The sequence below is a fragment of the Podarcis filfolensis genome, assembly GCF_964270895.1.
Source record: "Podarcis filfolensis genome assembly, chromosome: 11".
NCBI classification, from domain to species: Eukaryota; Metazoa; Chordata; class Lepidosauria; order Squamata; family Lacertidae; genus Podarcis; species Podarcis filfolensis.
This window is the reverse complement of record NC_139613.1, coordinates 4,004,951-4,028,645: the sequence shown is the minus strand read 5'-3', so window position 1 is coordinate 4,028,645 and position 23,695 is coordinate 4,004,951. Positions and strand designations below refer to the sequence as shown.

At 46.8% G+C, this 23,695-nt stretch overlaps 1 protein-coding gene across 14 annotated transcripts in view; it reads left to right on the top strand.

Moving 5' to 3' along the window:
* The window catches only part of CELF4 (CUGBP Elav-like family member 4), a 783,381-nt gene that overhangs the window by 672,749 nt on the left and 86,937 nt on the right, over positions 1 to 23,695 (top strand). For 7 of the 14 annotated variants that reach the window (XR_014539556.1, XM_083575734.1, XM_083575724.1 and 4 more), the window contains exon 4: positions 21,986 to 22,114. Coding sequence is in view for 13 of the 14 variants with exons in the window: in XM_083575734.1 (XP_083431860.1) it covers positions 21,986 to 22,114 (129 nt within the window). In the remaining variant the exon portion in view is untranslated. The remainder of the gene's footprint in view (positions 1 to 21,985; positions 22,115 to 23,695) is intronic. The other 7 variants (XM_083575735.1, XM_083575726.1, XM_083575731.1 and 4 more) reach the window with 1 other exon arrangement.

Sequence of the window (23,695 nt, the reverse complement as noted above, 5' to 3'; positions counted from 1 at the left end):
TTCAGTGTGAGGCAGTTTCCTAGTGTGGAGCCAGTGTGGTGTAGTGGTTAAGAGCAGTAGACTCGTAATCTGGGGAACCGGGTTTGCGTCCCCGCTCCTCCACATGCAGCTGCTGGGTGACCTTGGGCTAGTCACACTTCTCTGAAGTCTCTCAGCCCCACTCACTTCACAGAGTGTTTGTTGTGGGGGAGGAAGGGAAAGGAGAATGTTAGCCGCTTTGAGACTCCTTCGGGTAGTGATAAAGCGGGATATCAAATCCAAACTCTTCTTCTTCTTCCTATGGCCTTAGGTCACCCAGCAGGTTACACATGACTCAAACCACCTTCCATTTGGGACCCCAAATGCTCATTTTGGCTGCGTCACTTGGCCTCCCTCCATAACACACCCCGAGGGCTTAGCGCACCGTTTTCCCGGCGACTTCATTCGAAAACAGCAATGATGTGTCTGGCATGAACAGGCCATGAAGTGCGTTCCAGCAGCCCACTTTCCCAATTCCCCTGAGCTGCCTTCCTTCCCAGCTTCATTATTTAAATGCTTCGGCATTTGAGCGTAATTGCTCTGTTTGGAACAACGTTTTCTTTGGAGGGGCGAAAAAACGCAACCTATTTCCCTTTGTTGGGTAAGCGGCAAATTGGCAGCAGCCCCCTTTAGCACCAAGGTCCCCCCGCGCGGAGCTCCCACGCGGGCGCTCCATCACTCGTTGGCATTTCCAAAGTGAGGGGTGGCATGCTTTCGTCTTTGTTGTTCTCTTTCCGGCAACCGCAGGGCTACATTTTGCTAGTTAATGATGCATTTGCCAAGGGAATACAGGTGCAACTCAATCGCGCATGCCATAATGTTGCGTCTGACCCATTGAGCGTGATTAAATGGGTTTCACTTGGCTACGACGCAGCATTAGAAACACTTTCGTACTTTACAAACCACAACATTCAATTAAGGGAACGGAAGCCGGAGATGAATAAACATCATATTTCCGTGCATTTTTGAGTTTAATTGTATCGAATTATCCAATTGGTTCCTCCAATAAACAAGGCGCAGCTGATGATCAACAAGTTTTTTATTTCTTCAGAGCATTCCAGTTATTGTTTTAAAGCTCTCCATTTGTTTAAAGCGCTCCAGATTTCAGGCACAATTGCTTCTCTCCGTGTTTACGGGTCTTGTCTTGAAACGGGAAACTTCAGAGACTTTGACAAATGGAATAAAAGGTTATCTCGCTTGGCCACTGACACTCTCGGCCGTGGTAGCTTCTGCCACAAAAATCCTCGTCGCGAGCCTTTAAAAACCTCAAAATGGCCTGGGTATCATTTTCATTAGGTCAATGGAGTTCGAAGGGGGAGGGGTGGGGAGCAGAATGGACAGCAGATCTTTGAAATGTGTAAGAGCACCAAGAAAAGCAAGAGAAAGTGTGGACGGAACAACAAGGCTGAGAGCTGATTGCCCACAAGGCTTAAAGCCAAAACTCACTTCTGGTGCCTTTTCCTGGACAGGATGTACACAAGCAGTAGAATGAGGTGTTAGATCTGAAAGACTGTAGCACTTCACATTAATGGTGAGGGATGTCATTCTTGAAGACTTCCTTGTGTTGTTGTTTTTTTAAAAAATCCCCTGCGGTAGAAAATTCACTCATCAAGCTTAAATATTCTAGCCCCACATCCTTCCCTTCTCGACTAGATTTCTACTTGTGGGAAGCTATTTGGTTGTGTGTGTGTGTGTGTGTGTGTGTGTGTGTGTTTGATGTGGTGGGAGGGACATTCAAAAATGTGATCCTCCACCAGTACAGTGGTACCTCGGGTTAAGAACTTAATTCGTTCCGGAGGTCCGTTCTTAACCTGAAACTGTTCTTAACCTGAAGCACCACTTTAGCTAATGGGGCCTCCTGCTGCTGCCGCGCCGCCGGAGCACGATTTCTGTTCTCATCCTGAAGCAAAGTTCTTAACCCGAGGTACTATGTCTGGATTAGCAGAGTCTGTAACCTGAAGCGTCTATAACCTGAAGCATCTGTAACCCGAGGTACCACTGTATTCTGAATAATGCTTTTATAGGGTTGAGGGCTTTGGGGTGAGTTTTTTGAACTATGGGGGTGATGGCCTGGAAAAAGTTTGGAAGCCAGTGGCCTAGAGCAGGCATCCCCAACCTGCAGCCCTCCAGATGTTTTGGCCTGCAACTCCCATGATCCCTAGCTAACAGGACCAGTGGTCAGGGATGATGGGAATTGTAGTCCAAAATATCTGGAGGACCAAAGGTTCGGGATGCCTGGCCTAGAGCTTTGTAAAACAGTAGGTAAAATGAGTATCTCCACACACAAACACCATAATTAATAGAAGCATAGAACTGTAGAGTTGGAAGGGGCCCAATGGTCATCTAGTCCAATCCCTGCAATGCAGGAAGCCCTCAGTGAAGAGATGCTCCAGTGGACTGAGCGGATGAGACCAAGAGTGGGTCCAACAGTCAGGAATGTGGTTTCCACATGAGTTGTAGAGAGAAGTGAGGGGCAGGTGGGGCTCCTTAACCGGGGAAGGAAACCCATCTAGGAGAAGGAAAACTCTGGTCCTAACCTCTGCTGCCTTGTGGGATATCTTCAGGAGAAGAAAAGTTTGAGGAGTAAACTCTCCACAAATCTGGAGTGGAATCTCTAAGACGACTGGATGGTGCCATGTATGCCTCCTTCCAGCAGCTCCTGCAGCCAAGATGGTGCCAAACAACAACAACAACAACAACAACAACAACAATAATAATAATAATAATATTTATACCCCACCCATCTGGCTGGGTTTCCCCAGCCACTCTGGACGGCTTCCAACAAAGTATTAAAATACAGTGGTCTGTTAAACATTAAAAGCTTCCCTAAACAGGGCTGCCTTCAGATGTCTTCTAAAAGTCTGGTAGTTGTTCTTCTGTTTGACATCTGGTGGGAGGGCCTTCCACAGGGCGGGTGCCACCACCGAGAAGGCCCTCTGCCTGGTTCCCTGTAACTTGGCTTCTCGCAGAGAGGGAACCCTCAGAAGGCCCTCGCCGCTGGACCTCAGTGTCCAGGCAGAACCAGTGGGGGTGGAGACGCCCCTTCAGGTATACTGGACCGAGGCCGTTTAGGGCTTTAAAGGGTTAAAATGTCTTGCTCTGCTTTGGACCACATCAGTAAGACCACGGGTGGTGGTCTTGTCATCCAGCACAGCACTTTGACTCCACTTTGACTGGACGTGCACTCCATCGACTCTTGAGACAGACGGATGCCAACAATACTAATTCTCGCCCAGGCGAGATTGACTCCTGCCTTCTTCTGAACCGAAATCTGCAACCTGCCCACACCCTTGATCACGCCTCATCCCTTACCTGGCAAATGAGAACTCGGAAGAGGAGATATGTGCGACACGGCACTGAACTCCCGTCACTTTCATGGTTTCACCCACACAGAGGAAGGGGTTTTTAAAAAAATAAAGAGAGAGAGAGAGAGTGGAGAGAAAAAGAAGAAAACTATATATCTGCCTGCCTATTAATTTAAATCTACAGCCAGGAAGAAGTCAACGAACTGTAATTTATGAGCTGTCAAGGCCTGAAAAATTCCTTTTGACACCGTATTTTCAGTTATTACATGGTTTCCTGCAGGGCGACAGCGTAATTCTGTAGGGAGCCTTCCCAAGAAACGCATGAAGGCAGAGGGCAACAAGGGTTTTCTTATTATCTGTTTGCCTCCCTCCTTCCCTCCGCCTCCTGCAATGCCTTTCAATCAGGTCTTCATCTCCGCACCCGAATCGTCCCTTTCTTCTTAGGCTATGTGAAAATCTGATCAGGAGGTTGGGGTGGGGGGGTAGCAGCACACAGCAACCCATGTTTGCTCCAGGACCTGAAACTGCAAGATGTCTGCTCCGATTTCTCTCCCGGAGCCCTGCGCATTCCAGGTGCATCTCTGCTGCCTTTCCCCCATGTGTGCATGGCAGTCTCAGTGATATGACTGAAGGCAGCGAAGAGTTGCCCGTGGGATGATTCAGTGAACTATGGACTCCGATAAATTGCGTTAAATGTAAAAATGCACATGCACACACTTAGTTTTGCTCTCTTGCAACTGTTTGTTTAGGGATTCAGAGAGGATTCCGTTCGCGAACTTTCAGAATCTGAACCTCTCTCTTTCTTCCCCCAAAATTTTTTATTCATTTTGTAACACAAATAAAGAACACAAACAGAAAAACAAACAATGCAAACAAATATCCTTATTTTTCTAAACATTGTTAAGTGGGCTTCCCCAAGTACCACCTATCTGATTTTCATTTTACTTCGTCTTTAGCAGTTTACATATATCATAGTTTTATCACACTTAAAATAACTTCACATTTTATCGCTTACCAGTAATATTATTTTAAAATACCCTATCTTCTACTGCTAACCCTACAGCCTATATCCACTTCCAAAGCTTTTCTAAAATTTAAATATTAACATATTTTTTCAAATATTCCTTAAACTTCTTCCAGTCTTCTTCCACCGTCTCTTCTCTCTGGTCTCGGAGTCTCCCAGTCAGTTCGGCAAGTTCCATATAGTCCATCATCTCCATCTGCCATTCTTCGATAGTTGGTAAATCTTTTTTCTTCCAATTCTTCGCTAGTAATATTCTCGCAGCTGTTGTGGCATACGGAAAAAAAAGTAACATCTTTCACCCCCCACTATACCAAGGAAAAAGGCTTCTGGTTTTTTAATAAATGTGTTTTTCAACGTGCCCCAAGGTAAAAGACTTCTGGGAAAGGATTTATAATGATCAGAATCTGAACTTCTCAAAACAGCATGCCCATGGAAACACAGGCACTCTGAATTTTCTGAATTTTGCAGCACAGTTCTCCCCCCAAAGAATGTGTACAAAAATGTATACACTGGGCGAAATACCGTATTTTTTCGTGTATAAGATGATGTTTTTTATTATAAAAAAATGTTTAAAATTGGGGGTTGGATAATGCGGGGGAGGGGCGACTGGTAACAGCCGTGAGCAGGAGATTGTCAGCGGTGATTGAGCTGGTGATTGGTGGCTGCAGCAAGGCCTGCTGACGATTGGCTGCTGCTTTGGCAATTGGGTGGGCGATTGGCGGCTGCTGGGGGTGAGCGGGCAGATGATTGGTGAATTCGGCAAGGCGTGTGATTGGCAGCGGCGATCAGGTGGGTGAGAGATTGGTGGCAATCCCCCCCCAAAGAAAAGCTCAATAACTGGGCAATCCCCCCCTTAAAAACTTAACAACTCTAGGCATTCTCCCCCCATTTCCTTAATTTGGGGTCCAAAAAAATAGGGGTCGTCTTACACACAGAAAAATACGGTATGTCAAAGCCTACGCAACAGGCCATTGCTTTATTTTGTGGGTAACTCATAAGTAAACCCCTAGGTAAACATCTGAAGGCAGCCCTGTTTAGGGAAGTTTTTAATGTTCGATGTTTTATCATATTTTTTATATTCTGTTGGGAGCCGCCCAGAGTGGCTGGAGAAACCTAGTCAGATGGGTGGCATATAAAGATGATGATGATGATGTTCAAGTTGTGGCAGTCAAACTAACCTAGTCTCTCTCTCTCTCTCTCTCTCTCTCTCTTTCTCTCTCTCTCTCTCTCTCTCACACACACACACACACAAATTGGGTATAAACAATGAAAACCACCCATTATTGGAGACGAATGCTGCTGATGAATGGATGTGTGCATGCTTCGAGAGGGCGTTCTAGCTAGTATACACTAGTGTCAATGTATGGCATTTGGGGGAAACCTATCCATGCTAGAGTCTTTTGTTTTAGAATCAGAGGTAAAGGGGAGGGGAACGGCACAAGGCACAATCTTAAAGGTAAAGGGACCCCTGACCATTAGGTCCAGTCGTGACCAACTCTGGGGTTGCAGCGCTCATCTCGCTTTATTGGCCGAGGGAGCTGGCGCACAGCTTCTGGGTCATGTGGCCAGCATGACTAAGCCGCTTCTGACGAACCAGAGCAGTGCATGGAATTGCCGTTTACCTTCCTGTCGGAGCTGTACCTATTTATCTATTTGCACTTTGACATGCTTTCGAACTGCTAGGTTGGCAGGAGCAGGGACCGAGCAACGGGAGCTCACCCTGTCATGGGGATTCGAACCGCCGACCTCCTGATTGGCAAGTCCTAGGCTCTGTGGTTTAACCCACAGTGCCACCCGCGTCCCATGCACAATCTTAGGGGCTAGCTAATAATATATAACTAGATATTGGTAGTATGAAATGCTGGAATATTGCACTCAATGCATAAGAACATGAGAAGAACCCGCTGGTAAGGCCAATGGCCCATCAAAATCCTCTTCTCATAGTGGCCAACCAGAAGCCTGTAGAGAAATCTCAAGCAGGATCTTTGCGCAAGATGCCTCCCCCACCTTGAGTCCCATCAAGGTAAAAGGCAGATAATAATAATAATAATAATAATAATAATAATGATGATGATGATGATGATAATACCACCAAGGTCCATCCCCTGAATGGATTTTAGCTGCAGGCAATACTGGGCAGCATGGACTGATACCATCCTATATTCTTAGTGTTTCATTCTGCCCCAAATCCCAGGTCGCTGGGGCTGATCCTGCCCAGGACTCAGCCCCTTCATCACATCATCACAACGTGCAATGGGAGAAGTGGAGGCCATTTCCCCGAGACAGTTAATGAGGGGAATTTGAAGCTGCTGGCTATCTCAGGCTTGAACTCACAATGTTTCAGCTGCCTGGAAAAATCTGTGAGTTCACACCGAGTCCAACTTGCTTTCGAGTCTCGGGGGGGGGGAGGCGAGGGAAGAGGAGCACGCCAGCCTTTTGCCGAAAACAAATGTCATTTATCCCTTTATTTCCAAATGCTTTGTGTAGTCTTCCCCCCACCTCTGCATGCACAATTGCTCTGTAATTTGGGTAGCTTTCCTCCCCCCATTTTCTGCCCTCCCTCCGTCTCGCTCCTCAATTTGATTTCTCACTTACAGCCCATAAACCTGTTTACCGCTCAACGGCTACGTTGAATGTAGTCAGTGAATTGCAACTGAGATTATTCCTCTCAAACCTGAGACTGAACTAAACAGGCTCTCCCTCCCCGCTCTTCCCAGGCTGGGTCTGTGGTGCTTTGTTCCTTTTCATAATGAGAAGTCAAGGAAAGCCTTCTCTTTTTAATTTCCCGTTTTCGTAAACAGCAGAGCAGCCGAAGCAACTTTAGCATCACTATTCAGAAAGGGGGCCTTTTCACGATGTTCCATTCCATAGCAACACGGGAAGCTGACTTATACCGAAAGGGACCATTGCTTCACCAGTCAGTGTAGTATACTGGTTGCAGCACTAAACTAGGGCCTGGGAGACCAGGGTTCGAATTCCCACTCAGCTATAAAGCTCACTGGGTGACAACAGGGCTGTTGTGGGGGCTAAATGAGGAGGGGGAGAGCCATATGAGCCAACTGGAGATCCTTTGAGGGGGGGAAAGTGGGATAGAAATGCAATAAATATATAACTCAGTATTGTATTGTAATGGTTATAGGGGTTGCTCGTGCGTAAGTTGCCGCCACTCCTGGCTAGGTTGCCTGGTTAAACCTTTTCTGTCTGGACAGCCCTTCACTTCGTGGCTGTTTCAGTCACTAGCAGAATCCGTCAGTGGGCGTTTCTTGAACTTCTTCCAGCAAAGAAGTTCTTTGACGCCAAGTCTACGCCTACTTTCCCTGCGCGGAAGTCTTCTGCGCAGGGTGGGTGTGGGTAGCGGAGGACCCGTGCTCTCCCCGCTGGTCTCCGGCGAGGAGTCCTGGAGCCCCCTCGCTGATTCCCCCATCTGCCCCCCTTTATCCCTGGTGTTACGTTGATTTCCTTCCCCAGCCGATGAGTTGCCTCTCTCCCTGCTGGGCCCTTCTCCAGCATCGCTTGGGAGCCTTGCCTCCGCCTCTCGCTCCGATGTCAGTTCCCTGACATGTATTCACTGAGTTGTGGGAATGTTCAGGGAGGCAGGAGAGGATATATTGTTTATTAAAATCCTTCCTAACTTGCGCTAGCAAGTTCTATAACTTAGCAGAGTTTTAACATTCCCCTTTTAAACACACAGCTTGCAAGCTTGTTTAAGCTTCTCAAGATCCCTTCTTTCCCTCTTAAAAGAATAAACACACCACAATCTTATTTAAAGTATATAAAAGAAGTTTACTCACAGCATCATCAGTTCACAGTTGGATCCCAGACTTAGTTACAGATGTATACATGTGAATCTATCCCATATGGAGATAGTCCCTTTGTCCTCTGTTGGCTGAGGTCCCATTTTCAGTCCCAACAGAGCATCTCTAGCTAAAAAGCTGTTCCAACGATCAGAGGAAGTCAATGAGAGAAAAGAGAGAAGGTGCTGCGTGCCTTGTGCTTTTGTTTCCTGCACAGGTAAGGTCATGCCCGCCTCTAGTCAAATGCAAAAGAAAGGATGCTCCAGCCCAGGAGGAAACAGGAAGTTTTCGACTGGCTAAACCAAACATCCCCTTGCACGTCCACTCTAGGAAAACAAGGAATGTTGTACTTGACTGCTACTTATGTATCACATCCCACATGATTGTCAGTAGGTCTCCAGGGTGTCAGTTAAAGATCTCACCCAGCCCCACCGGGTCCTTTTGCATGCAAATCTTGTGCTCTGCCACTGAGCCACTGGCCTGCACACCAACACAGTTTCCTTTCTCCCTCTGCAACAGACACACAGAAAATTTGGGCTGCTAAGCATGCTCAATTCTCATTGGACTCTCTGGCAGAGAGGCTACTCCATTAGGACTTTGCACTTCTGAAAATCTTGGAGTCCTCCCCTCATAGCATACTGATACCTCCTCCTCTTCATCCTTTTTTCTATGGCCCCATTTTGGCCATAATCCTGTTGGCACTCACCAGAGGCGCCATCTTCTTAAGGGGATTGAGGGGGCCCATGAGCAATGCCACAAGGAGCCAGGGGGTGAAGCCAAATGCCCCTTGAATATTGGGGGGAGGTGAAAGTATATTGGCCCCTAGGAACCTTGGGGTTCCTTCCAACAATTCCATGCTTCTGTGAAGTCACAGGTTAGATATAGGATAGATATGGACTGTGGATAGCATCGTGTGTACACTTCCCAAACCCCTGGATGCAAAGCAAGGGCTTATCCACACTTACCTTGTGCCCCTTTCCAGGCACAGGACTGCACTTTAAAACTGCATGTCTGAGTGCTCTCCCCACCCCACCCCGGAACTTTCCCAAAAAAGCCCACTCTGTAGAGCTGAAGTGCAACAAACTGCAATGTGGGGGTTCTGTGCATTGCTGTTTGTTCCGATTCAGCTTTAAAGAGCAGGTTTTCATGCGGAAAGCACTAGAGCAAAAAGGGCAGCACTCAGACACAGACCTTTAAAGTGTGGAGCTTGCCTGGAAAGCACAGAGGAAAGCTAAGTGTGAATAAGCCCTAAGTAAGCTGCGTGGCGCTGTGGTCTAAACCACAGAGCCTAGGGTTTGCTGATCAGAAGGTCGGTGGTTCGAATCCCCACAATGGGGTGAGCTCCCGTTGCTCGGTCCCTGCTCCTGCCAACCTAGCAGTTTGAAAGCACGTCAAAGTGCAAGTAGATAAATAGGTACTGCTCCGGCGGGAAGGTAAATGGCATTTCCGTGTGCTGCTCTGGTTCGCCAGAAGCAGCTTAGTCATGCTGGCCACATGACCCGGGAGCTGTACGCCGGTTCCCTTGGCCAGTAAAGCGAGATGAGCTCCGCAACCCCAGAGTCGTTCGCAACTGGACTTAACTGTCAGGGGTCCCTTTACCTTTAAGCTGTGTAAACACGTTGCTCCTCTGGTACAAGTGCAACGTTATCAACTTGGATAGAAGATCTCTGTTATGAGATTTTGAAGTACCGTATTTTTCGCCCCATAGGGCGCACCGGCCCATAGGGCGCAACCTAGTTTGGGGGGGGGGAATAAAGAAAAAAAATTATTTCCCCTCCAGGCGCGGGGCTGGGGTGGGGGAAGCCCGAGCTTCCCCCGACCCCAGCCCCCGGAACAGGCTGCTATCTGCAAGCCTAGGGAGCCCGGTGGGAACTCCTGCCGGTCTCCCCAGGCTTGCGGATATCTGCCCGAAGCCCAGGGCAGATATACGGTATCTCCGAATGAAAACTTTCAGAAGCCGGAGAGGGGAGCATGAAATAAAAAGAAACATTTCAACTGAAGCTTATTACAAAAGCTATTGACACAGAGTAGCGGTGTGTTATGGGACTGCCATGGAGCCCAAGACATGGACATGAATTTAACCCTTGGCCGTCTTTGTCATATTTCAGACTTGTCACAATGAATAGAGAGTTCTTCTCCACTGACCTCCTCCACTGAGCTGTCAGTTTAGCCACACATCCATCTGAGCTGAGGCTCCCATAATCATGAGTACTAGAAGAGCCCAGTGTGGTTAAAGCAGCAACGCTGCCACCAAACCTCTGAACCACACCGCTTCCCCGCCGCCAATGGGTCACTTGCTGCCTGCAGGACAAAGCCGCTTGCAGCGACACATCGCCAGTTGCAATTGGCAATGCAGCAGAAAATTCAAATCAGGAAGCTATAAATAAGAATAAATAAATGCTGAGTTAATGATACTTGGACTTAGCTGCTTCCACACAGCTTAAAAAGAAGAAGAAGAAGTCTTTATGACCTGCAGGGACATCACCCTCTTCGTTTTGCTGTTGCTTAAAGGTTAACCTCCTTTCTTCCTGCGCAAGTTGGTTTAGCAAAATAGCATTCGATGCAGAGGCAGGGGGACTCCTTTGTAGCAGAAGCAAGTGAGGAAGGCTTAGACCACATATAAAATTGCCTGCTTGCCTCATCCCTCAGGCTCAGAGTGCGTAGCAACTATTTTAAAATGCACAGATATCAAAACCGACTTGCAATGCCATGAAAACGTAGCACTAAAATCACTGCAAAAACACAAGGAAAGAGGATCAATGTGGGCGGGAGATGGAGGTTCTTCTGCTTCTTTCTCCTTTCCTGCCTTTATTGCTTGTTACTAGTAAGGAATGGATGGTTTCTGTCAATTTCAGTTTCTTGTTTTCCCAATCTGTAGTCTGCGTTCGCCACATTTCTGCATCGGCTTCTGATTTATGTATCTGCTTAAAAGGCCTTGCAAAAGTTCCTCTCCCTTTAAGCACACTTTTCTCCTAATGCACACATTTTTGAATGCCCAATGTTTCTCTCTCTGTGAGCCATATTGCCTAATAGAATGCCTTTTTGCATACTGGTAATTTCATGATATGCATTTTCTTCGAGCAGACACACTTTCCTCTCGCGTACACATTTTTATTTTATTTTTTGGTAAGCATTTCTTTGGGCTGGGGAACCTCATCACAAAATTCAGAGAAGTGTGACTTTTGAAGGATAATGACATTCCGGGAAGTGCAAACGAGGTCGGTTTTTTTGCATTAAAATGCCAACGAAACTGACTTTTTCTCCCCCCACATCTATTTGTTACAGTCGTTGTTCTACACAATTTAGTCAGCTTTTCATCACTTCCATTTCATAACTGTTGACCTCCATGGCCAGCCTTGAGGTACAGAAATGCAGGGTACAAGTGCTTTGGAATAAAAAAAATAATTCAAGGTAAGACTCCAACACCACCCCATTTGGCTTGGTGCTTTTTCTGGGGGAAGCATCTCCCAACTTAAGCAGTCCAAATCCAGCTGAGGCCACAGGCAAGGGCCATCACTCAGTAGCAGAAACAGCTCTCTGGATGCAGCAGAATTAATACCCTGGCTTCATTGTTGCTTCATAGTGTGATGCAGCAGCAAAAAAAACTAATGCTATTCTAGGGTGAATCAGCAGAAGTATACTGTCTGGATCAAGGGAAGTAATGTTGTTTAGTCGTTTAGTCGTGTCCGGCTCTTTGTGACCCCACGGACCAGAGCACGCCAGGCACTCCTGTCTTCCACTGCCTCCCGCAGTTTGGTCAAACTCAAGTTGGTAGCTTCGAGGACACTGTCCAACCATCTCATCCTCTGTCGTCCCCTTCTCCTTGTGCCCTCCATCTTTCCCAACATCAGGGTCTTTTCCAGGGAGTCTTCTCTTCTCATGAGGTGGCCAAAGTATTGGAGCCTCAGCTTCAAGATCTGTCCTTCCAGTGAGCACTCAGGGCTGATTTCCTTAAGAATGGATCGGTTTGAAGTAATACCACTGCTCTATTCTGCCTTTGTCAGACCACACCTGGAATAATGCTGTGTCCAGTTCTGGGCACCACAATTTAAGAAGGTTTTTGGCAAGCTGGAATGTGTGCAGAGGAGGGCAACCAAGATGATCAAGGGTCTGGAAACCAGGCCATATTGGGAATGGTTAAAGGAGCAGGTTATGCTTAGCCTGGAAAAGGCAAAATTATAGCCATTTTCAAATATCTCAAGGGCTGTCACATGGAAGAGGGATCATGTCTGTTTTCTCCTGCTCTGGAGGGTAGGACACAAGGCATTGGCTTCAAGTTACAAGATAGGCGATTCCGATCAAACATTCGGAAAAACTTTCTGGCAGTAAGGACTGTTTGACAGTGGAACGGTCTTCCTTGGGAGGTTGTGGAATCTCCTTCCTTGGCGGTTTTCAAGCAGAGGTTGGATGGCCATTTGTTATGGGTGCTTTAGCTGAGATTCCTGCATTGCATGGGGTTGGACTAGGTGACCCTTGGCTCCCTTCCAGCTCTAAGATTCTATGATTCTACCTTGGAGCGGGAGCAGGAAGTATGAGGCAGCAGGGAGTTCAGTGCGGTGCAAACGCACCAGCAGGACCACTGGATTGTCTCCACTGAAGCATTAACAGCATTCCAACCTCATCACTACATCACCCTTTTCCCTGCTTTTAAGAAACTGTAACCTGCCTGCTGGGAAGCTAGCAAAGCATCAGCACCCTGCCTCATGCCTGATCTGTGTACAGAAGGTCCTAAATTCAATCCCAGGCGGCTTTAGTTTAAATAACTTGCAGGGTCAGGTGTGGGGAAGATTTCTTCTGGCGGAGAGCTGAAAAGAACACTGGCTTTCAACTCAATGTAAGGCAGTCTGAGTTGTGAGCAATAGTGGAAGATAATGAGAAACATTCCCAAAGGCAGCAGACTGCTTCTTTCTTTCTTTCTTTCTTTCTTTCTTTCTTTCTTTCTTTCTCTCTCTCTCTCTCTCTCTCTCTCTTCTCTTCTCTTCTCTTCTCTTCCTTCACCGCCCCCATTGTTTATCAACGAAAAGTGAATCGAGTGCGCCTTCAGAAGCCAGAAGAGGCAAACAGTTTTATTTTCTGTATATCTTTAATAGCATTCTGTATAATTCAAAAATGAGGAGGGGCTGCTCTCTTTATTAAAAAAAAAAGGGAATTAGTAAAAGAATTGGGGGGTGAAAAAGAAAAGAAAGGGAAAGTGGAAACATGGAGGGGAGCGTGTGGATGAATTTTAATGCAATCAGAAAGCTGTAATAATGGTTATAAAGGAATACATTCAGACGTCAAGCGAGGGAGAAAAGGAGCAGGCCCCAGCAATGCCAGAATTTAAATCAGGCCTGCGCGACGCATTCTCTCCCACCCTCCCCACCACCCCTTCAACTTTCTTCAAATGAAGGAAATGGAATTTTTAAGCACGGGCGAAAGAGGGATTAGCAATTGGCAGGTTTTGCAGCCTTTTGTCTTTTGGCGAATCCCATTTAATCACCGCCTTTAATATTAAGGAGGCAGTTGGGGAAAGCTGCGCCGTCTCTGGCATTGGCGGGGCGGCTGCGGGGGGAGAAAGAGAGAGAGAATAGGATGATATACAGAGGGGGAAGTGAGATAACACAGAGACAGAGGCAACTTTAAGGAAGTGTTTCAATTACCTCTGCCGAAGTCTTTAAAAACTGAAGTTTAATTTGATCTGAAATGTCGGCGCAAGTGCCGGCTCAACGATGAATGGAGGTGGAATTGGGTCTTCCCCATCTCTCCCCACACCACCACCGCCCTTATTTCTCTTCCTTCCCTTTTCCTTTTAATCTTTCTTTTCCTTGCATGTGCCGTTCCAGCAGGTCCCAGGAGATCCGAGGCTGGAATGGCACAGTGTATTAATGTCATAGCCTTTTTAGCTTTCAGGATGAGGGTTTCTTTTCTGCCTTCGCCCCCCCCCCTCCCTAAGCCCCTATAGGTCAGCTGTAGAAATGAGTTTAGGTGCTGAAACTTATTTCCTTGACACGCCAGCCTTCGCTCGTCTGACCCTGCAGAGGGTGTCAGGAATCTTTGAAGATTTGCTCTGAGCGGGTGTGAAAATCCCACTGTTCGCAGGTTTAGCCTGTATCAAGGATTGCACAAATTGTGTGTGTGTGTGTGAGAGAGAGAGCGCAGAGAATTGACAGATTCGACCATTCCTAGTGGCGCGTCAGTGAATGGAGCAAAAAGAAATGAACAGGAATGCGCTAACCCCAGTGCAAAGTATTCCAAACCTTAGAATCATAGAATTGTAGAGCTGGGAGGGAGCATCTCATCTGGTCCTCGGCAATGCAGGAATCTTTTGAGGCTCAAACCCACAACCTTGAGATTAAGAGTCTCGTGCTCCAAGCATCCAGCAGAGCTATCCCTGAACGTTGTTAACAACTGTATCCTGTGTAGTCATCAAGGAAGTTGAAGGCATGGTATACCGTATTTGTCCCTCCATAAGACACATTTTTTCCCTCCTAAAAAGTAAGGGGGAATGTGTGTGCGTCTTATGGAGCAAATGCTGGCAGGAGGCAGGCGGGAAAAGCCCCCAAGAGCTGCACACACGCTGTGTGCGGCTCTTGCGGGCTTTTCCCCGAGGAGAGAGAAGGCCAGCCTGTCATTGATGGGCTGTCCTTCTCCCACCTCATAGAAAAGCCCGCAAGAGCCTCACTCCCTTTAAAGAGAGGGAGGTGGGGTAAGGGACAGAGGGCAGCAACCTCCTGGAAAAGCCCCCAAGAGTCGTGCTCCCTTTCACGAGCCGCGTGGAGGGTGTGTGCGGCTCTTGGGGGCTTTTCCCCTGAGGAGGGAGAAGCCTGCAAGTGCCGCACACACGCTCCACGCGGCTCGTGAAAGGGAGCGCTGAGCAGAGCCTGAGATGCATACAGGCTCTGCTCAGCGCTCCCGTTAAATTTTTTTCTTCTTCTTGCATTCCCCTTCTAAAAACTAGGTGCGTCTTATGATCAGGTGCATCTTATGGAGCGAAAAATACGGTACTTTTGCCTGGCTCAGGATTCTGCAGATTATGCAGCATCCGACTCGCTGTCTCTCATTGGGGCTTTGTTGTCGGCACAGCCTACCAAGTTCACTGTTAAGAGGAGTCATTCTAAGCACCTGGCCAAACTGCTTCCAGGCATCGAGAATCTCTGTGTCTTTGGACCATTTCTGGAGCCACTTTCATGCAGTTCCCCATTGAACCCAGGTTAGTTCTGGTTGCATCTTCTCCTTCCTGATGTTTAGCCAGAATCTCTTTCCTTGTCATTTGAATCCATTGATTCAAGTCCTGCTGTTCCGGCAGGTAGGACCCGTACTAATGAATTCAAATTACAAGGGAGGTGTTTCTGACGAAACGCTAGGAAGAACTTTCGGGTGGCAAGAGCTGTTTCAGAGTGGGATGGAGGTGGTGGACTCTCCTTCTCTGGAGGTTTTTTAACAGAGGTTGGATGGCCATCTGTCAAGGATGCTTTAGTTGTGATTCCTGCATTGCAGGGGGTTGGAATGGATGACCTTTGGGTTCCCTTCCAACGCTACAGTTCTGTGGTTCGATGGTTCACTGAGTCTAATCTTTGTTCACCAAGCCAGTCTTGTGAACGGTTTGACATGCAGTCAGCTTGTTCTATGAAAAATCTGGAAGAAACGTTCAAACCAAGACCTGTTGATGGGTAACTGGCACAGACTGAGTCAACACACATCACCAAACTGTTTTGAGAACACTCCTTGGAACCACACTATCTTGTGCTTGACTGAGAGACGTGACTGGGCAAATCACCAGAGCAGAAACTGCGCTCCGTTCGAGCCCTTTCGCTCGGCTCATCTCTGACACCAGTCTCTCAAATTAAGGATAACCGAAGGTGGCTGAGAAACGGCTCCAGTAAATCACTCGCTTTGAACTAGTTTCACATCCCTCCAGTGAGAACTTGGATGGTGATAAAGAAGCCTGTGATTTAAGGGGAAAGGGTGGAAATGCATTTCTTCGCCGGTCTTGGGCTGCATCGATCCTGCCGTTGAGTAAGTCAGAATGTCTGGGGTATGCCATAGGGCAGAGTGCAAGAGGTCAGCAGAATGGAATTCCAGGCCCTTCTGAGAGAGAGAGAGAGAGAGAGAGAGAGACCCACCTTTAGAGACAGGAAGTTGGATGCTACAGACTAGAATCAGCCAAATGCCCCTGAATTTGCCAGTTGCGTGGCAAGTCCCGCCTCCCCCCTTGGAAAATAAAGACAAAGGACACAGTATTTCAGGTTAATGGGCGGGAAAGGCCACAACTTTATTGATTGCAGGAATTGAGCGGTATTGGCTTAGGCATTGGTCCTATCGACTAACCGGCTTCAGCCTGATTGCATGAAGGCCGGCAAGGGTGAACCACCAGTAGGGGGAGTCCTGCTGATGTACATCAACTAGGAGCTCCCCCGGGATTACCGCTCAGGGCTACACCTCCATAGGCTTCGGACAGGGCAACGCCCCCTGGAATCCTTTACCGGGACTACCCTTTGCTTTGGGGGAATGTGATGGCGCTTCCTTCCCCCCTCTCATTTGCATAACAATACCCCTACCAATGCCTAACCGCCAATGCCGAGGAAGTTGTGATGATTTGCTACGAGGTAGGCGAAAAACCAAATGGTTGGTGCCAATTTGCCAAGTGGAAAAAATTCCTACCAGGCCCCTCGATGGTGACCAACCGAAGTTGGATGCTATAGACTAGAATCAGCCAAATGCCCCTGAATTTACCAGTTTCTGGAAAGCGCAGATGGAGAGGGCATTGTTGCATTCAGGGCCTATTTGTGTTGTTCTCATGGACAGTCGTGGAGGAGAAGTCTTCAAGCCATGATAGCTATGCTCTGCCTCTTTGGTAGGCAGCAGTGATGCTTCTGAACATCAGCTTCTGGGAACCACAGGACGTATACCCTCCAAGGAAATACAGGGAGAGAGGCTACGTCCACACATTTACATTATAAAGCACGTGGCTTTTCCCACAAAATTCTGGCAACTGTCATTTGCGAAGGGTGCTGGGAATGGTAGCTCTGTGAGAGGTCAACCATAGTTCCCAGCAGCGCCATTTTTCTAGAAAAAGAGCTGCCAGAACTCGCCATGAACGCCTCCCTTGTTCTCTTAGAATGGCAATGGCCTCCAGGATTCTTTGGGGGGAAGCAATTTGCTTTAAATATATGTGTTCAATGTTTGGTGTAGATGTGACCCAAGTATGATGTGTCATAATCCAGGGGTGCGTAGCCTGTGACCCTTCAGATGTTATTGGACTCCAACTCCCATCAGCCCCAGTCAGCAAGGCCAGTGGAGAGGGATGATGGTCATTGTAGTCCAACCACACCGCAAGGGCTACAGGTTCCCCGGCCCTGTTGTTAGGCATTTGGGCTATGCATGGATAAATGTGGAGTAGCTGACCCCACCTTCCTTCCTCATTCACAGTCACTAATCTTCCTTCTTTCCCCAGTTGTTACTTGGTTTGTCTGGAAAGATTCTGTTTTTCTCATTATCCCTACACTTGGAGTTTGTACACATGCCTCCGTACAGGCGAAGCTCACATCCATTTATATGATAATGCAATGAGGGGCGAGCCTGATTCTGCTGCCAGCGCTTTCTTTGGCCCCACAATTCCTGTGACCTTCTTGTCACAGGTCCAGCCGGACATCTCCATCTCCTTCTTCTCCATGCCTAGTTAATTGGTGATTCGCACCTCCTGTTTAGCCTATACCTCTTGCTTTTCGTGTGTGCGCTGCCTTGTTCTCCCAGCCCGTCTGACACCTCTGCCTCGCAACTCCTCATAAAAACAGAACATTTAAATACAAATAGAACAAGGAATAATTTAACCTCAGTTTGCACCAGGGAAGGTGCCGGGACTTCCTATAAACACCAGGAGCTCGGTTTTGAAAACGCTGCATATTTAAATCTGACGAGATCACAGGATAGGTGGGTGGCAGCTGCCAGCCCTACTGAAAAGCAAGCAGAGAGTAGGCAGGGAGAAGATCTGAGGGGCACCACCAAGGATTGGGACCCTTGACAGCCAGAGGACTGATTCAGGAAAGCTCTCAAAGGCAAGGTGTTTCTGAGAATTTGGCACGCTTTGCACCAGGGACCATGGCATGGCATTCAAAGGGACAAGGAACCTTATTCAGCCTGATGGATGCGCTCCTTCCTGGGTTCTAGTAAGGCTACATACATACCATAATTACTTCTTCCAAATGGGACGTGGGTGGCGCTGTGGTCTAAACCACAGAGCCTAGAGCTTGCCGATCAGAAGGTTGGCAGTTCAAACCCCTGCAACGGGGTGAGCTCCCGTTGCTTGGTCCCTGCTCCTGCCAACCTAGCAGTTCGAAAGCACGCCCAAAAGTACAAGTAGATAAATAGGTACCACTCCGGTGGGAAGGTAAATGATGTTTCCGTGCACTGCTCTGGTTCGCCAGAAGCGGCTTAGTCATGCTGGCCACATGACCTGGAAAGCTATCTGCAGACAAATGCCGACTCCCTCGGCCAGTAAAACGAGATGAGCACCGCAACCCCAGAGTCGTCCACGACTGGACTTAATGGTCAGAGGTCCCTTTACCTTACTTCTTCCAAATCATGCTCAGAGGCGGATTTAGGGCAGTGATTGTATTGCAGGAGGAAACTGGATGCACAGCTAAAGAGCACACCTTCTCAAAGTCCAGTAAGCACATGTCCGGCTGGGGGAAGGAGGCGTGAGGGCTCTGACAGGGTCCTAGCCTTGACACACATGTGCCAACTTTGCCTCCAACTTCCCCTGCGCCTCCCTCAACCTTCCCGCATGGAGCAGGGAGTTCTGAAAGGGGGCATGGAAGCGCAGTCAGCCTTCAACCCTATATGGTCAAAGTTCCTGATTCTGAAGAGGCTCCTACGTATAATCAGCCTAATATCCTTCCTGTGTTCATTGGCAGGAAAGAAAGAAAGATAATTTATTACGGTCAAAGACCAGATCACATAACACAATAAAAACAGCATTCATAAAGATAAAATATACAATCGGCGCAGATTGCAGCAATAGCTCATGAGTTAAAATTGAGATATATACATATACCCATACAACTGAGATTTGGGCTACCATAAAAAATTGACCCTGAGGCGCCCCAAAGGGTGACTTCAACATTCCCCTAGTAAGCTATTTTATTCAAGAGGATGATCTGTGCCTACAAATCTGGGCGCAGAATTGGCTACCAGCCAGGTCGTCTTATGATCTTTGCCTAAGAGGAGAGAATTAAGTTTAGACTTGTCTGAAAGATTGGCGAGCCTCGTCAGCAAAGGATCAATGGTGTCTCTACGAATCTCAACATAAAAAGGACATCTAAAAAATATATGTTTGAGGCTTCCTATTTCCCCTAATGGGCAGGCGCAAAGTCTCTGTGCGTACAGGACCCTTTTATAGAACCGGTGAGGGCAAGGCCAAACTTCTGGCAAGAGTAAAAGCCCTTCCTGCATTTCTGGATGTGAGGATATCAAGATATGCTGCTGGAGTGGCTACGTATCTCCCATTTTCTATGATTTTACAATCGGGGACCCTTGTACAGTCCTTTTGTTCATTGGCAGGAGCTGGAGCAAGCCAAGCCATCCCGGGGCAGACCAGCACATGTGTCTTCATGTTCCCAATACGCATTACTCCTTGAATGCTCAAACAGGGCTAGAGAGGGTTAACACATGCATATTTCTTCACTTATTCATTTTGGAAAAAAGAAAGAAAGCCTGGAGAATTTGTTTACTTATTGACAAGTATTTATTTAAATCAGTTACATCTGTTCTGTAGATGTCTCCAGAGAGAGGGGAGGTTGGTTTGCCGCTCATGAACATTTGCATAGCATTTAATGAACTATAAATTAAGCGTTTATGCATCATGTAGAAAGAGCTCTCTTAAATGCAGCAATAGTCTATCTTTTTTTCAAAAAAACTAAAAAGTTTTTTTAAAAAATGCCTATATTGAGATTGCTAAACTTGGAACTGGTTCAGACTATATAAAACCGAGATGTTATCTGTTCTTAGTGGTTCTCTGTTTCCTGTCCTTTTACCCAGACCTTCATTCAGAGCCAGAGCTGCATTTTGCCAGGCCACTGGACACTTTACTTCTGATCAGACGTGGTAATAAAGTTGGCGCCACTTGGCACTGAAAGCTTTTAGCTGTGGGGAAGATGGAGCTGGCTGCAGCATTGAACACAAACCTCAAATACCTATGTAGCATGAACTCATGGAGCACCTCTGCAGTAATGCTTGTGCTGCAGACGTTGGTCTGATCCAGCATTGCCTTTTCACAGGGAACCCGTAGGCTTCGTAAAACTGCAGGGATGGATCTAGAGAACTCAAGTAAAGAACCTTCAGCCCTACACCAATCTATGATCCTCATCTCCAGGCTGTCAGTAATTTGATGGATGGATTCATGCACATACTGGAAACTGTGGTTTGTGCAATTGAAGTGGACGAATGCAATGTCACCTTAGTGCACTAAATCCACTTATTTGTGGTTAGGAAAGTGATCAGGAAATGCACCAAACAAATGAGTAATGGCAATTCTTTAAAAAGCGCAAGAAAATGAGGATGAATGCTCATTATCGTATAACCTCCCCACAAACAAACCATGAAGGATGCTCAGAAAGGCTTTGTCTAATCTGCACATAAGTTCCATGCAAGTAAATCAGGAAGCTCAAAAGTTTCGCTCTCAATCAAGTCCCTTTTGCTAGAGAGGATGTCAAAAGTTAAGTTCATATTTCCTTATGTGGTGGGAATGCAAACCTGTAAAAAGATTTAGGGAAATCACCTTTGGAGAAGTTTCTTCCGCTACGGGACAGGTGATACAACCTGATCCCAGGCTAGCTTTATTAAATCTTTTTATAGATGGACATACAAATATTGTTTAAGGACCTACTAATCTTTTTTCCCCCTGTCTTCAGCTAGTAATATAACAACACAATCTCAGGAAACAGCTGCTAACTTAACTCTTAGAGGCACGGAATATAGCCCTTCTGGAGAAAGTAAAGAGGCATCTCAGAGCACTCAGGGGGGGAAAGGCCAAAAGCGATGTTGAAACTGTATAACACATCATGTTCATTCAATACACCAGAAAGGACAATGTTGTCCCCTCATCTCCAGCTCCCCATAGCTCACTCTGGGACAACCTGTTAAGATAGAGAGTAGGAGACAGCTCACAGATGTAATCAATTCTAAACTATTTACAAACTTACTTGGTGCTTGACTGAATCATTTGCATTGTGTGTGCATGGAATGTTCTTGGGTTGTGGGTTCATTGGGAATGTTCTTGGGTTGTGGATCATTATACATATTTTTAGAAACTGCAAAATCAGGAAATGCAAATAAATAAATATTGCTTCAAAGGTTGGGTGCCTGTCCTTCTCTCTGCTGAGTGGTAGAAAGAGCGCAGAGTCTGTGGTCCTTTGGAGAATTGAAACATGGCAGAGACCGGCATAGTTTTAAGAAATATGGTTTATTCGCCTATTTACACCTTCAGTCTGCACGGAGGGAGTCCAGAACTTACAGCATGGTCGTTTCAAGAGGGGTTTGTCCCCCACTGGAGTGCAGCCAATCTTCTGCCTGGCCTCAGATGTCTTTTGAAAATAGTCTTCCTTACAAGTGAAATTCTGGGCAATATATTTGCCACACCTTGAATACATTTGGAGAAGCTGTTAGGAGGGGTCAGGTAAAACAGCATCCTAGGCCACTACAAGTCTGTTCCACTAACCAACAGCTGCCCATCCTGCCATATAAGAGATCCACTTGGGCACTATTTTGGTCATTTCCAAATCTGCCCTTGATTGCTTTGCCCATCTCAAGGTTTATCTGCTTTCCAATCCCTTCCGAAATATGGTAAGCATCTCTTAATTTTGTTCCAGAAGACAGAAAACTCTTTGTGGGTATGCTCAACAAACAGCAATCAGAAGACGACGTGCGCCGGCTATTCGAGGCATTTGGCAATATTGAGGAGTGCACGATCCTTCGGGGACCAGATGGCAACAGCAAAGGTACTGTATTTTTCGCTCCATAAGATGCACCTGACCATAAGACGCACCTAGTTTTTACAGGGGGAAAGGGGGGAAAACCCGTTTTGGGGGGATCAGCTCACAGCTTCTTTTGCAACAGGGGAAGAGCCCCGGTTTTTTGAGGATCAGCTCACAGTTGTGAAGCTTCTTTTGCAAAGGAAAAGAATCCTGTTTTTATGGGGTTCAACTCACAGTTCTGCAGCTTCTTTAGGAAAGGAAAGGGAGCCGTTTCTACAGTTTCCAGACTGATAATCTAATCAGCCAGTCACATGTCGCTGGGGAAACAAACAGCCTCCATCTGTAGAACATTCAACAATGGAGGCCTGGGCAAGGGACCGGGGCTGGAAAGGGAGCCAGCGATGGACCACATTCGCTCCATAAGACGCACAGACATTTCCCCTTACTTTTTAGGAGGAAAAAAGTGCGTCTTATGGAGCAAAAAATACGGTAAGTGAGGCAGAGGAAGGAGCCGGCCCCAACTGCACCACCTGAAATGACTCCTGCTCAGGTGAGGAGCCGTCGAACGAGCAAGCCTCTTCATTGCGAGGTGGACAGGTTCAGATTATGTTGTGGAAGCACCCTTCCCCACCAGAGCCCACGAGATAGAATGCAAAACTAATAAAAACTGCAATGTAATGATACAGGCAAGGACTGCAGCTCACCAGCACAGTGCCTGCTTGGCATGTAGAAGGCCCCGAGGTTCAGTCCTCACCATCTCTAGGTAGGGCTGGAATAGACACCCCTGCTTGAATCCTTGGAGATTTCTGAGCTGCATGGAGCAACAGACACACCTGTGGTCTTCCTTAGGTTATTTTTTAAAAATTACTTTTTTATTCAAAATTAAAACAAAACATATTATCCAGAAACATATCATTCTTATTCCCCCCCATTTTTCCTTCCTCCCCCAACAGAACCCACCCACCCCCACCCCCCGACTTCCCTCAGTTCCAGTCTTTGATTTCTCTAAAAATGCTGTTTTCTGCATGTTACGCAGTTGTATAGATCCTCAAACTATTTAGCTGATAATTATCAATAAAAAGTTTGTGAATGTTTATTCAAAACCAGCCAAGGAGTACAGTTCGCTTTGTTGCATCTTCAAATACTTTGTAAAGGGTTCCCATTCATCTTTAAAGTCACAGTTATCCTTGTCCTGTAGCTTGTATGTCAGTTTTGCCAGTTCTGCACAGTCCATCAATTTTTCTTCCCATGATTCTTTAGTTGGGGTTTCTTCAGTCTTCCATCCTTGTGCTATTAAAACTCTCACAGCCGTTGTCGCATACATGAAGATGTTTTTCAGCTTTTTTGGCAGATCTTTCCCTACAATCCCTAATAAAAATGCTCCAGGTTTTTAAAAAAATGTTAGATGGAACATTTTCTTCAATTTGTTGTATATCATTTCCCAAAAATTTTTAATTACCTTACAATCCCACCACATATGGCAAAATGTCCCCTCCTTTTCTTTACACTTCCAACATATATTTGAACTAGTTTTGTACATTTTCCCTAACTGCAATTCCTTAGGTTATTTTTGGTACCAGAGAGATAGCTTGGTATTCCCTGCAG